Source organism: Oncorhynchus nerka, linkage group LG20 (assembly GCF_034236695.1).
Source record: "Oncorhynchus nerka isolate Pitt River linkage group LG20, Oner_Uvic_2.0, whole genome shotgun sequence".
NCBI lineage: Eukaryota > Metazoa > Chordata > Actinopteri > Salmoniformes > Salmonidae > Oncorhynchus > Oncorhynchus nerka.
The window spans coordinates 17,101,339-17,116,584 of NC_088415.1; the positions used below are offsets into that span (position 1 = coordinate 17,101,339).

At 42.2% G+C, this 15,246-nt stretch overlaps 1 protein-coding gene across 1 annotated transcript in view; it reads left to right on the top strand.

Moving 5' to 3' along the window:
* The first annotated feature begins 207 nt into the window (after positions 1 to 207).
* Positions 208 to 15,246, top strand: part of LOC115101854 (DNA topoisomerase 1-like) — a 40,203-nt gene continuing 25,164 nt past the window's right edge. The window contains exons 1-3 of the mRNA XM_065005277.1: positions 208 to 329; positions 634 to 658; positions 3,065 to 3,155. Of these exons, the coding sequence (XP_064861349.1) occupies positions 297 to 329; positions 634 to 658; positions 3,065 to 3,155 (149 nt within the window). The 5' untranslated portion in view covers positions 208 to 296. The remainder of the gene's footprint in view (positions 330 to 633; positions 659 to 3,064; positions 3,156 to 15,246) is intronic.

Consider the following 15,246-nt stretch of genomic DNA (forward strand, 5'->3'; position numbering starts at 1 on the left):
CCTTTTTTTAAAAGTGCAGTTTGACAATGGAGTATTTTCTATACTCTATATCCTACTGTTAATCTATCATAGAGAGATTTTACGACAAATAAGGGAACTTTAACTATTGTAGGGAGGAACCATGCAGGACAGTAGACATTTATTTTTCATTATTTAAATTCGAGCATGCGCAGTTGCAGAGAATTCGGACTTAGCCCAGTGCGCAACGACTCCATTCCACAGTATCCAGACTACTCTGTCAACCTCATCTTCTTACCTTGGGCATCTCTGACTTGTGCATTTGGCTTTACAAGACAATGAGCGGGGATCACGGTGAAAGAGACTCGCAGGTAGTGTTATTATGCTGAACGAGATGTAGGTAGCTGGTTATTTGCATTATGTGACAGTTGGTTTGGTTGACTAGATAATGATAAAATTACATTTAATGTGAAAGCCTATCGATTGTATCCATGCAATGTTAACAAGTTGCATTAGTTGTCTTTCAAGTAGTAACTTTGTTATAAATAATACAAGTAATTGCTGGGCTTTGTGTAGAATTTCTCACATTTTCCTGTATGAAACTTGACATTCTCCTTTCTACCGGCATTCAGAAAATATAAACATTTAATTTAATATATTTTTAAAATTTTGCAGGTCAATTCTGGGTCTCGAGCCAATGGTAAGTTGATTTTAACGTCAAAAAAAAGATTGATCATGGTTTTGCTTGTGATCAAGTCCCAATCTTCATTCGTCTACTCCTGTTAGTTTTTAAAGGACAGAAATGGCGTCCCAGAGACTAAGTCCCTTCTCCTCCACTCTCTTGTGTCTATTGTTCAAAAAGAGGGCCTCAAAATTACCCTTTCGGTATATAATATTGCGATCTGAGGGGAAATTCTGGCAGCGCTTTACATCGTGTTTCTCAAATAGACCATTGTTTGTTTATGTTGTGGTGCAACAATGTATAATTTTTGAGCCGAAAGTAGTGAAATGGGGGTTTAGGACTTAGTCTCTGCGCCATTTTCTTTTTCTCTGTCTAGCAGCCAGTGCGCGGAGCACTGATAGAACAGTTGGCCGTGATATGGAGGCTAGAGCTGGGAGTTCATCGGCCTCTCCCACCCCATGGCTCCTGGTACAATCGCTGCAGACATTACTGCCACATTTCATCTGTCAAAGATAGTTGCTTTATTACAAATATGTTTTAAATGTTGTTATAGCTTGTTGCATTTGTTAGTCAACTTTGGGCATGGTTTTTAGAAATGATACTGGAATTCTGCCAGCACAATAATACTGTAATAACATATTTAAAAAGGGGGGAGGGGGGAATCAAGTGCACACACCTTTGACAACTCAACATTTCATTAGTTTTATAATTAAACAGTCATGGAAATGGGACAGAGATATAATAGTGGGAGCATATTATTGTTTCCTATGACAATAACCCCCTACCCGTTATTTAACTGCCATGACAGAGGGACGCCACAAGGTGACGTTCAAGCTCAAGACTGACAGTTATATGGGCCCACCCTGTGACAAAGCCACCACTAATTGGAAGTTTTTCCCACTTTTGTTCAGGGGGGTTTTAAAAAAAAGACAGTCACCCAAAGGAGATTGGGATAGACTGTCTCAAATTATGACCTGTTATTCTTAATCTAGTTCACTACTTCTCACCAGCGACACATAGACTATTGTGCACCACTAGAGGAAAAGGGTATCCTATCATTTAAGACAGGGTTATTCAACCTGGGGTCTGCGGACCCCCAGGAGTTCGCCATGGTACTGCAGAGGGTCTGCGAAAATAATTGTTAAAAAATATATATATTTTCATGAATATCGCTTGCAACAACAGAATAAATACATTTTGAATTACAAACCTACAGTAGAAAAGAGGAGAATATATTATTTCTTATGTCAACTTTTGTTTCTCTACTCCTAATATTGAGCTAATTACAAGCACCCGCCTTGAAAAGTGCCACTGGCTGCTGGTAAACTTTCTTGACTTGTACACTTCCTCTTCCAATTATAATGTGGGAAGGTCAAAACAATTAAAAACTATTAATTGTACATTTTCGATTTCTTGTCATTATAATTTACTTCATGATAAGACATATGATTGGGGTCGCCTGTTTGCCTGGGCCAGGGGTCAAGAAAAGGTTGAAGACCTCTGATTTAAGATTTTACCTTTGACCTTGATGTAGTGGTAAAAAAATGGTGGGTAAAATGCTGATTGCAAGACTGGATTACAGAAGTAACGCTCCCTATACTTTCAATACATTTTTCTGCAAGAGGTGTGTAAACGCTCACCCAAAATAAATAAAAAAGTGCGTAAACAACATTGTATGCATTTACCCTCCCCTACACCACTGACCTTAGGTCTAGGCTACCCTGCCGCCCTTGTGATGTTACTATCAACAGAGAACATGCAGGCATGTGTGTGCGGGTGGTTCATGTTTGGGGTGCGTGTTGAGACAGGGCAGCAGCAGTATGGATCTCTCATGTTTTGGTCTAATAATAGAGATATGCAGCCTCCATTGTAGGAAAGTAGACCCACCTAGATGTCTGAACCTCCCTCCTATCCCCACTCTCCTATCCCCACTCTCCTGGACCCACTTTTTTTCTCTTTGACACTCCCCCTGGGATCTAATTTTGAGTTTAGACAGGTAGGGATAGATATGCAAGGGTGGTTTTGACTTTCAATTACCCAGTCCTGTTTCCGTACTTGATTTTACAGGTCATACTTCACATTAAATGGTACGATACCGTTTAAGCTTTTAATTGTGGTGTAATTACAAAGTAACTACACAGTAACTTAATAATCCAGCCAACTAATTTGAAAGAAAATGTGGCACTAAAGAGGCTGGGTTAGGGTCTGTTTGATGTTTAATATTGAACACCCTTGCGGTATGAGAAGTGATTCTATTTGTTGAACCTGCAGTTTGTATTCATTACTATGTGACGCTGAAGACATTAGCTTATCCATACACTGTGCCACCGAGGGCCACAAAATGCTCAGATTACACTGTGCTGTTACAGTTCCTATTGTCTGGGGGATCTCTACTAAACAAGTCCATCTCTAACTTTGTCCCAGACACTCACAAACACAAGGACAAGCACAAAGAACACAGGCGCAAAGAACACAAGAAAGACAAGGAGAGAGATAAAGCCAAGCACAGCAACAGGTATGTTTCCCCTCCTCTCTTTGTCTCTCTCTCTCTCTCTCTCTTTCCTTTTGCCAGTCATCTCTCATCCCGCTGAGGGTTTCTCAGAAGTTTTTCCGTCTTGTTCTCCATCTCTCATTCCTTCTCATTTCCCTTTTCATTTGTTCTGAGGGAGAGTTCTGAGTATACTGCCATTGCTGACCGTAACTTTGTGTTGTACAAGACCATAAGACAACACCGCATTACATCATTCAACAGGATATCTTCATTTACCATGCTGCACCTATGCTGTCTCTGTGCTGTTGTACTGTGCCTTCAGAACAGTGGCGGTCGGGGCCATTTAAGATGGGGGAGGACATTTTTGTTTTATGAGCATGGCCTTATTACAGCATATTGGATGACTATCATTCATATTCCATTCACCCAGCTCAGTGTAACATCGATAAGTTTAGGCTACTACATGATACTCCAATTTTCCCTATATTCATCATGCGGTTGCCACAACCTAGCCTATGGATGAATGGGTATGTTTATATTAGCTAGCTAATATAGCATCCCTCTCTGTTTGAGCCAGGTGTTTGAGTAGACTAAACTAGCTCGAAAGGAAAGGGGGATACCTAGTCAGTTATACAACTGAATGCATTCAACTGAAATGTGTCTTCAGAGAGGTGGGTGCGGTGGCTGCCTTAATCAACATCCACGTCATCGGCACCCGGGGAACAGTGGGTTAACTGCCTTGCTCAGGAGCAGAGCGACAGATTTTTATCTTGTCAGCTCGGGGATTCGATCCAGCAACCTTTCAGTTACTGGCCCAACACCCCTACCCGCAGGCTATTTTGAGATGTATTGGTTAGCTAAGTAAGTGAAAGTTGGGGATAAAATACAATGAAATATGGCTACTTTAGGTAGTTGCTTCTCCTTAATTTTTTAAGAATTGAATTAGTTCAAAACAGTTCAGCGATTGTCTTTCTCTCTCTTTGAGTCAACTACTCACCACATTTTATGCACTGCAGTGCTAGCTAGCTGTAGCTTATGCATTCAGTACTAGATTCATTCTCTGATCCTTTGATTCGGTGGAAAATATGTCATTTTATGCTGCAAGTGCTCTGATAGGTTGGAGGACGTCCTCCGGAAGTTGTCATAATCAAATCAAATGTATTTATATAGCCCTTCTTACATCAGCTGACATCTCAAAGTGCTGTACAGAAACCCAACCTAAAACCCCAAACAGCAAGCAATGAAGGTGTAGAAGCACGGTGGCTAGGAAAAACTCCCTAGAAAGGCCAAAACCTACGAAGAAACCTAGAGAGGAACCAGGCTATGAGGGGTGGCCAGTCCTCTTCTGGCTGTGCCGGGTGGAGATTATAACAGAACATGGCCAAGATGTTCAACTGTTCATAAATGACCAGCATGGTCAAATAATAATAATAATAATTACTGTGTAAGTCTATGGAAGAGGGTCAGACCCACAAGCCTCATAGGTTTTGTATTGAAGTCAATGTACCCAGAGCAAAACGGAAACTTGCTGTCTGGCTACACCATGGTGCTACCCTAGAGAGTGCTGTTGAAACTCTGGCTACACCATGGTGCTACCCTAGAGAGTGCTGTTGAAACTCTGGCTACACCATGGTGTTACCCTAGAGAGTGCTGTTGAAACTCTGGCTACACCATGGTGCTACCCTAGAGAGTGCTGTTGAAACTCTGGCTACACCATGGTGCTACCCTAGAGAGTGCTGTTGAAACTCTGGCTACACCATGGTGCTATCCTAGAGAGTGCTGTTGAAACTCTGGCTACACCATGGTGCTACCCTAGAGAGTGCTGTTGAAACTCTGGCTACACCATGGCGCTACCCTAGAGAGTGCTGTTGAAACTCTGGCTACACCATGGTGCTACCCTAGAGAGTGCTGTTGAAACTCTGGCTACACCATGGTGCTACCCTAGAGAGTGCTGTTGAGGCTACTTTAAACCTTTGTCGTGTCTTTGGCATCATTAAACTGAAGATTCATCTTTATCAAATGACTCTGTAATTATTATTATGTGATTAAACTGATTAATCATGTAACTGTAATTAACTAGGAAGTTGGGGCACCAAGGAAAATATTCAGATTACAAAGTTATACCGAATTCCTAGCTGCAGACTAGTAATTAATATCAAAGACTTGTTCTTATTCTGTCGGTATCGATAGTCTAAGAGTTTAACCACGTGGGATTGTTAAAAGATTCAGCAGTCTGGTCTCAAACCTTGGCCCTCTCATTATCGAGGTAAACTGGTCTGCAACCTTTGTCCTCTCGTAATTGAGAGCAACATGGTCTGTTGAGAAATTCTCAAGGTGGGGGTTTTATTCGGACTTGCAGAAAAGGGCCTGTCCCAGCATGCCCGACCATAATTGTGCTCATGGGCGGTCCTCTGATTTAGTTCAACTCCAAAGGGAATTGGAGTTTCCTTCATTAAACAGTCCAAAATCACATTACACAATTTCACAAACAGTATCATCCACACTCATTCATTTTATACAACAATTAGATGTAAACCTCATGTCTGAGGCTATTATATAAACAGCGTTATGGTAATGTGGCCGTTTTGTCTCCCATGAGTTTCACAAAATTGTACCAAACGGACCAGTTCGTAGCTGGATTCTTCACCGATCTTTTATTACCTTCTCCAGAACATAAATGTTATTCGGTTCTCCAGTTCTGTGAGGTGGAAGAAATTCCTTTGTTCTCTCTATGAAACTGTACTCTCTCTCTATACTGTGGCCATGAGGAGATAATCTCCTCCAGGAATGTACGACCTCTCTCTGACCACAGCAGCCTGGGTGTAGGAGACGGAGAGGGGGATGGGGCTTGCTGTACCCAAAGATGACACCTTCATTGCAAAACTGTGTGTTTTATTCAATTATTTGGTGACGTGAATGTATTTCGTATAGTTTTAAAAAGGATAACTTTCTATTTTTCTTAAATTCACTGAGGGGGGGGGGGTGTTTCTCCCCTTTCTCCTCTGAGGAGCCTCCACTGGTTCAGAAACTATTCACACCCCTTGACTTTTTCCACATTATGTTGAGTGACAGCCTGAATTTAAATGGATTATATTGAGATTGTGTGTCACTGAACAAACAGTACTCAAAGTACTAAATAATATAATTAATTTAATCCATACTCGAAAGAATACTAAAAGTGAAAGTGCAAGGTGCTAAATAAAGTAAAAAGGAGCAGAGCATACGTTTCAGCCTTATGTCTTCATCAGTGCTGATGAGCAAAATGACAAAAGGAATACCTATGTGAGAATGCTGTTCATTAACTACAGTTTAGCGTTCAACACCATAGTGCTCACGAAGCTCATAACTAAGCTAAGGACCCTGGGACTAAACACCTCCCTCTGCAACTGGATCCTGGACTTCCTGACGGGCCGCCCCCATGTGGTAAGAGTAGGCAACAACTGCCATGCTGATTCTCAACACGGGGGCTCCTCAGGGGTGGGTGCTTAGTCCCTTCCTGTACTCCTTGTTCACCCACGACTGCGTGGCCAAGCACGACTCCAACACCATCATTAAGTTTGCCGACAACACAACGCTAGTAGGTCTGATCACCGACAACGATGAGACAGCCTATAGGGAGGAGGTCAGAGACCTGGCAGTGTGGTATTGTATTTTTTCAAGCATAGATTAAATTAATTATATTATTTTTGCATCTCTGCCTCTTTGCGTTATTCCTTTTCGTGGTTTTGAGTGTGAGTACTTTTTTGACTCTACAGATATATTCTCTCCCACGCACCTGCCTTCTTTCATTATAGCCTGAGCACAAACTCTCTTAATGGGTTTCTTCTGAGTCACTGATCTACACTTGTTATGGCAGTGACTGCCCCATCTCTACCCCACACATACATTTAACTGTAAGGTCCCTCAATGGAATAGTGAATTTCAAGCACAGGTTCAATCATAAAGACCAGGGAGGTTTTTCAATGCCTCGCAAAGAAGGGCAGCGTTTAGTAGATGTGTAAAAATTTAAAAAAGCAGATGCTGAATATCCCTTTGAGCATGGTGAAGTTATTCATTAAGCTTTGGGTGGTGTATCAATACACCCAGTCACTACATAGATAGAGGCGTCTTTCCTAACTCAGAGAGGAAGGACACTGCTCAGGGATTTCCTGAGCCAATGGTGATTTTTAAACACAGAGTTTAATGGTTGTGATATGAGAAAACTGAGGATGGATCAACAACATTGTAGTTACTCCACAATACTAACCTAAATGAAAGAATGAAAAGAAGGAAGCTTCTACAGAATAACATTTTTCCAAAACATGCATCCTGTTTGCAAGAAGGCACTTAATAAGTAATACTGCAAAATATATAGCAAAGAAATTAACTTTTTGCCCTGAATACTAAGCGTTATGTTTGGGGCAAATCCAAAACAATACATCACCAGTGCCAGTCTTCATATTTTCAAGCATGGTGGTGGCTGCATCATGTTATGGGTATGCTTGTCATCGGAAAGGACTATGGAGTTTTTTGGGGGATATAAGCACAGTCAAAATCCTAGAGGAAAACCTGGTTCAGTCTGCTTTCCAACAGACTGGGAGACTAATTCATCTTTCAGCAGGACAATAACCTAAAACACCAGGCCAAATCTACACGGGAGTTGCTTACCAATATGACATTGAATGTTACTGACGTAGTTACAGTTTTTACTTAAATAGTCATGAAAATCTATGGGAAGACTTGAAAATGGCAGTCTAACAATGATCAACAATCAACTTGACAGAGCTTGAATAATTTTACAAAGAATAATGGGCAAATATTGTACAATCCATGTTGACAAAGCTCTTAGAGACTTACCCAAAAATACTCACAGCTGTAATTACCACCAAAGGTGTGTCTGCAAAGTATTGACTCAGGGGTGTGAATCCTAATATAAATGATACATTTCTGTATTTCATTTTCAATAAATTAGCTAACATTTCTAAAAACATGTTTTCACTTTGTCATTATGGGGTATTGTGTGTAGATAGATTGGTGATATTTAATTCAGATGGGTGATATTTAATACTTCCTGAAGGTACTGTATGTCTTCTACCTAGTTCTCTAGGACATCAATGCATGATTTTCATGCACAGAAATGACTTTCTCACTCTCCCTCTTTCCCTACCCATTCTTTATCTTTCTCCCTTTCTCTCTACCCTCTCTCTTTGTCTTTCTACCTCTCTCTAACCCCCCCTCTCTCTACCCCCCTCTCTCTCTCTCTACCACCTCTCTCTCTCTCGCTCCCTCTCTACCCCCCCTTCTCTCTCTCCCTCTCTCTACCCCCACCCTCTCTCTCTACTGCCTCTCTCTCTCTCTCCCTCTCTCTACCGCCTCTCTCTCTCTCTCTCGCTCCCTCTCTCTACCCCCCCCGCCCTCTCTCTACCGCCTCTCTCTCTCTCTCTCTCTCTCTCTCTCTCTCTCTCCCCCCTCTCTCTCACTCTCTCTCTCTACCCCCCCTCTCTCACGACCCCTCTCTCTTGCTCTCTCGCTCTCTGTTAACATCCATAGGCACAAGTACCCTCTCTGAAACAAAGTGTTCCCACTTGTACTTGTTATGAAAACATTTTTCAATTGGTATTTGGCACAATGTGGGTCTTATGCTTTTGAGGTTATTTCTGGGCAGTAATGCTAGATAAAGAAAATCATGCTTTTCAGAGTTTTTGAGGATAACTGGGATTTGTGTATTTATTTAGCTCATATGTGTCTATGTAAGTTCACTGAGAACACATTATAATTTATAGCAAATACCTTGGGAAATTTGTCAGAGAGAGAGTTTGAATGTTGTCTATGGCTAAGAATGTCTGTGGTTTCAGTCAGGAACACTGTGTGCAAGTGACGCGTTTCATACGTCGTACTTCCTAGTTCATGTCTCTGGTCTTTTGAATGGGCTTGAGGATTATATAATACAATTCATGAAAACGTGGTCGAATTAGATATGGTGCATTCAGAATGTATTCAGACCCCTTGACTTTTTCTATATTTTGTTACGTTACAGCCTTATTCTTAAGTTGATGAAGTTGTTTTTTCTTCTCATCAATCTACACACAATACCCCATAATGACAAAGCGATCTACACACAATACCCCATAATGACAAAGCGATCTACACACAATACCCCATAATGACAAAGCGATCTACACACAATACCCCATAATGACAAAGCGATCTACACACAATACCCCATAATGACAAAGCGATCTACACACAATACCCCATAATGACAAAGCGATCTACACACATAATGACAAAGCGACCCCATAATGACAAAGCGATCTACACACAATACCCCATAATGACAAAGCGATCTACAGCGATCTACACACAATACCCCATAATGACAAAGCGATCTACACAATACCCCATAATGACAATACACACAATACCCCATAATGACAAAGCGATCTACACACAATACCCCATAATGACAAAGCGATCTACACACAATACCCCATAATGACAAAGCGATCTACACAATACCCCATAATGACAAAGCGATCTACACACAATACCCCATAATGACAAAGCGATCTACACACAATACCCCATAATGACAAAGCGATCTACACACAGTACCCCATAATGACAAAGCGATCTACACACAATACCCCATAATGACAAAGCGATCTACACACACATACCCCATAATGACAAAGCGATCTACACACAATACCCCATAATGACAAAGCGATCCCATACCCCATAATGACAAAGCGATCTACACACAATACCCCATAATGACAAAGCGATCTACACACAGTACCCCATAATGACAAAGCGATCTACACACAATACCCCATAATGACAAAGCGATCTACACACAGTACCCCATAATGACAAAGCGATCTACACACAGTACCCCATAATGACAAAGCGATCTACACACACTACCCCATAATGACAAAGCGATCTATCACACAGTACCCCATAATGACAAAGCGATCTACACACAATACCCCATAATGACAAACACACAATACCCCATAATGACAAAGCGATCTACACACAATACCCCATAATGACAAAGCGATCTACACAATACCCCATAATGACAAAGCGTACCCCATAATGACAAAGCGATCTACACACAATACCCCATAATGACAAAGCGATCTACACACAATACCCCATAATGACAAAGCGATCTACACACAATACCCCATAATGACAAAGCGATCTACACACAATACCCCCATAATGACAAAGCGATCTACACACAATACCCCATAATGACAAAGCGATCTACACACAGTACCCCATAATGACAAAGCGATCTACACAGTACCATAATGACAATACCCCATAATGACAAAGCGATCTACACACAATACCCCATAATGACAAAGCGATCTACACACAGTACCCCATAATGACAAAGCGATCTACACACAATACCCCATAATGACAAAGCGATCTACACACAATACCCCATAATGACAAAGCGATCTACACACAGTACCCCATAATGACAAAGCGATCTACACACAATACCCCATAATGATAATGAAGCGATCTACACACAATACCCCATAATGACAAAGCGATCTACACACAGTACCCCATAATGACAAAGCGATCTACACACAATACCCCATAATGACAAAGCGATCTACACACAATACCCCATAATGACAAAGCGATCTACACAATACCCCATAATGACAAAGCGATCTACACACAATACCCCATAATGACAAAGCGATCTACACACAATACCCCATAATGACAAAGCGATCTACACACAATACCCCATAATGACAAAGCGATCAAAGCGACACAATACCCCATAATGACCCCATAATGACAAAGCGATCTACACACAATACCCCATAATGACCCCATAATGACAAAGCGATCTACACACAATACCCCATAATGACAAAGCGATCTACACACAATACCCCATAATGACAATCTACACACAATACCCCATAATGACAAAGCGATCTACACACAGTACCCCATAATGACAAAGCGATCTACACACAATACCCCATAATGACAAAGCGATCTACACACAATACCCCATAATGACAAAGCGATCTACACACAGTACCCCATAATGACAAAGCGATCTACACACAATACCCCATAATGACAAAGCGATCTACACACAATACCCCATAATGACAAAGCGATCTACACACAATACCCCATAATGACAAAGCGATCTACACACAATACCCCATAATGACAAAGCGATCTACACACAATACCCCATAATGACAAAGCGATCTATCTACACAATACCCCATAATGACAAAGCGATCTACACACAATACCCCATAATGACAAAGCGATCTACACACAATACCCCATAATGACAAAATCTACACATAATGACCCCATAATGACAAAGCGATCTACACACAATACCCCATAATGACAAAGCGATCTACACACAATACCCCATAATGACAAAGCGATCTACACACAATACCCCATAATGACAAAGCGATCTACACACAATACCCCATAATAATGACAAATGACGATCTACACACAATACCCCATAATGACAAAGCGATCTACACACAATACCCCATAATGACAAAGCGATCTACACACAATACCCCATAATGACAAAGATCTACACGATACCCCATAATGACAAAGCAATCACAATACCCCATAATGACAAAGCGATCTACACACAATACCCCATAATGACAAAGCGATCTACACACAATACCCCATAATGACAAAGCGATCTACACACAATACCCCATAATGACAAAGCGATCTACACACAATACCCCATAATGACAAAGCGATCTACACACAATCATAATGACAAAGCGATCTACACACAATACCCCATAATGACAAAGCGATCTACACACAGTACCCCATAATGACAAAGCGATCTACACACACATAATACCCCATAATGACATAATGACGATCTACACACAATACCCCATAATGACAAAGCGATCTACACACAGTACCCCATAATGACAAAGCGATCTACACACAATACCCCATAATGACAAAGCGATCTACACACCCCATAATGACAAAGCGATCTACACACAATACCCCATAATGACAAAGCGATCTACACATAATGACAATACCCCATAATGACAAAGCGATCTACACACAATACCCCATAATGACAAAGCGATCTACACACAATACCCCATAATGACAAAGCGATCTACACACAATACCCCATAATGACAAAGCGATCTACACACAATACCCCATAATGACAAAGCGATCTACACACAATACCCCATAATGACAAAGCGAATTTAAACAAAAAATAAAATATAATACATATTTACATAATATCGAACCCTTTGCTATGAGACTCCAAATGAATCTCAGGTGCATCCTGTTTCCATAGATAGTCCTTGAGATGTTTCTACACCTGTGGTAAATTCAATTGATTGGACACACACCTGTAAATATAAATCAAATCAAATGTATTTATATAGCCCTTCGTACATAATATAAGGTCCCACAGTTGACAGTGCAGGTCAGAGCAAAAACCAAGCCACGAGGTCCAAGGAATTGTCCTTAGAGGTCCGAGACAGGATTGTGATGAGGCACAGATCTGGGGAACGGTACCAAAACAATTCTGCAGCATTGAAGGTCCCCAAGAACACAGTGGCCTCCATCATGCTTAAATGGAAGAAGTTTGTTACCACCAAGACTCTTCCTAGAGCTGGATGCCTGGCCAAACTGAGCAATCGGGGGAGAAGGGCCTTGTTCATGGAGGTGACCAAGAACCCGATGGTCACACTGACAGAGTTCCTCTGTGGAGATAGGAGAACCTTCCAGAAGGACAACAATCTCTGCAGCACTCCACCAATCAGGCCTTTACGGTAGAGTGGCCAAAACGGAAGCCACTACTCAGTAAAAGCCGGAAGCCCACTTGGAATTTGCCAAAAGGCACCTAAAGAACTCTCAGACCATGAGAAACAAGATTCTCTGGTTTGATGAAACCAAGATTGAGCTCTTTGGCCTGAATGCTAAACATCACATCTGGAGGAAACCTGGCACCATCCCTACGGTGAAGCATGGTGGTGGCAGCATCCCTACGGTGAAGCATGGTGGTAGTCTGGATCGAGGGAAAGATGATCGGAGCATAGGACAAAGAGATCCTTGATGAAAACCTGATCGAACATCTCTGGAGAGACCTGAAAATAGATGTGCAGTGATGCTCCCCATCTAACCTGACAGAGGTTGAGAGAATCTGCAATTAAGAATGGGAGAAACTCCCCAAATACAGGTGTGCCAAGCTTGTAGCATCATACCCAACAAGACTCGAGGTTGTAATCGCTGCCAAAGGTGCTTCAACAAAGTACTGAGTAAAGGGTCTGAATACTTATGTAAATGTGATATTCACATTTTTTACTTTTAATACATTTGCAAATTTAAAAAAACGTTTTTTTGTCATTATGGGGTATTGTGTGTAGATTGATGAGGGGGAAAAAAACAATTTAATTCATTTTAGAATAACACGGAAGCCAAACCGGCTGCGCGCGTGCGCCATCGTGCACTATCGTGCATAAATGTATTTTGTCACCCCGCGATCACAACACGCAGGTTAAAATATCAAAACAAACTCTGAACCAATGACATTCATTTGGGGACAGGTCGAAAAGCATTACACATTTATGACAATTTAGCTAGTTAATGTGCACTTGCTAGCTAATTTATCCCATTTAGCTAACTTGCTGTTGCTAGCGAATTTGTCCTGGGATATAAACATTGAGTTGTTATTTTACCTGAACTGCACAAGGTCCTCTACTCCGACAATTAATCCACACATAAAACGGCCAACCGAATCGTTTCAAGTCATCTCTCCTCCTTCCAGGCTTTTTCATCTTTGAACTTATATGGTGATTGGCATCTCAACTTTCATAGTATTACTACACCGACCGGCAACACAGTTCATCTTTCAATCACCCACGTGGGTATAACCTACAGTCAATCACGGACTACAAGAAGAAACCCAGCCCAGTCACGGACCAGGATGTCTTGCTCCCAGGCAGACTAAATAACTTTTTTGCCCGCTTTGAGGACAATACAGTGCCACTGACACGGCCTGCAACGAAAACATGCGGTCTCTCCTTCACTGCAGCCGAGGTGAGTAAGACATTTAAACGTGTTAACCCTCGCAAGGCTGCAGGCCCAGACGGCATCCCCAGCCGCGCCCTCAGAGCATGCGCAGACCAGCTGGCCGGTGTGTTTACGGACATATTCAATCAATCCCTATACCAGTCTGCTGTTCCCACATGCTTCAAGAGGGCCACCATTGTTCCTGTTCCCAAGAAAGCTAAGGTAACTGAGCTAAACGACTACCGCCCCGTAGCACTCACTTCCGTCATCATGAAGTGCTTTGAGAGACTAGTCAAGGACCATATCACCTCCACCCTACCTGACACCCTAGACCCACTCCAATTTGCTTACCGCCCAAATAGGTCCACAGACGATGCAATCTCAACCACACTGCACACTGCCCTAACCCACCTGGACAAGAGGAATACCTATGTGAGAATGCTGTTCATCGACTACAGCTCGGCATTCAACACCATAGTACCCTCCAAGCTCGTCATCAAGCTCGAGACCCTGGGTCTCGACCCCGCCCTGTGCAACTGGGTACTGGACTTCCTGACGGGCCGCCCCCAGGTGGTGAGGGTAGGCAACAACATCTCCTCCCCGCTGATCCTCAACACGGGGGCCCCACAAGGGTGCGTTCTGAGCCCTCTCCTGTACTCCCTGTTCACCCACGACTGCGTGGCCACGCACGCCTCCAACTCAATCATCAAGTTTGCGGACGACACAACAGTGGTAGGCTTGATTACCAACAACGACGAGAGGGAGGGTGTGAGGGCCCTCGGAGTGTGGTGTCAGGAAAATAACCTCACACTCAACGTCAACAAAACTAAGGAGATGATTGTGGACTTCAGGAAACAGCAGAGGGAACACCCCCTATCCACATCGATGGAACAGTAGTGGAGAGGGTAGCAAGTTTTACATTACATTTACATTTAAGTCATTTAGCAGACGCTCTTATCCAGAGCGACTTACAAATTGGTGCATTCACCTTATGACCTCCAGTGGAACAGTAGTGCATCTA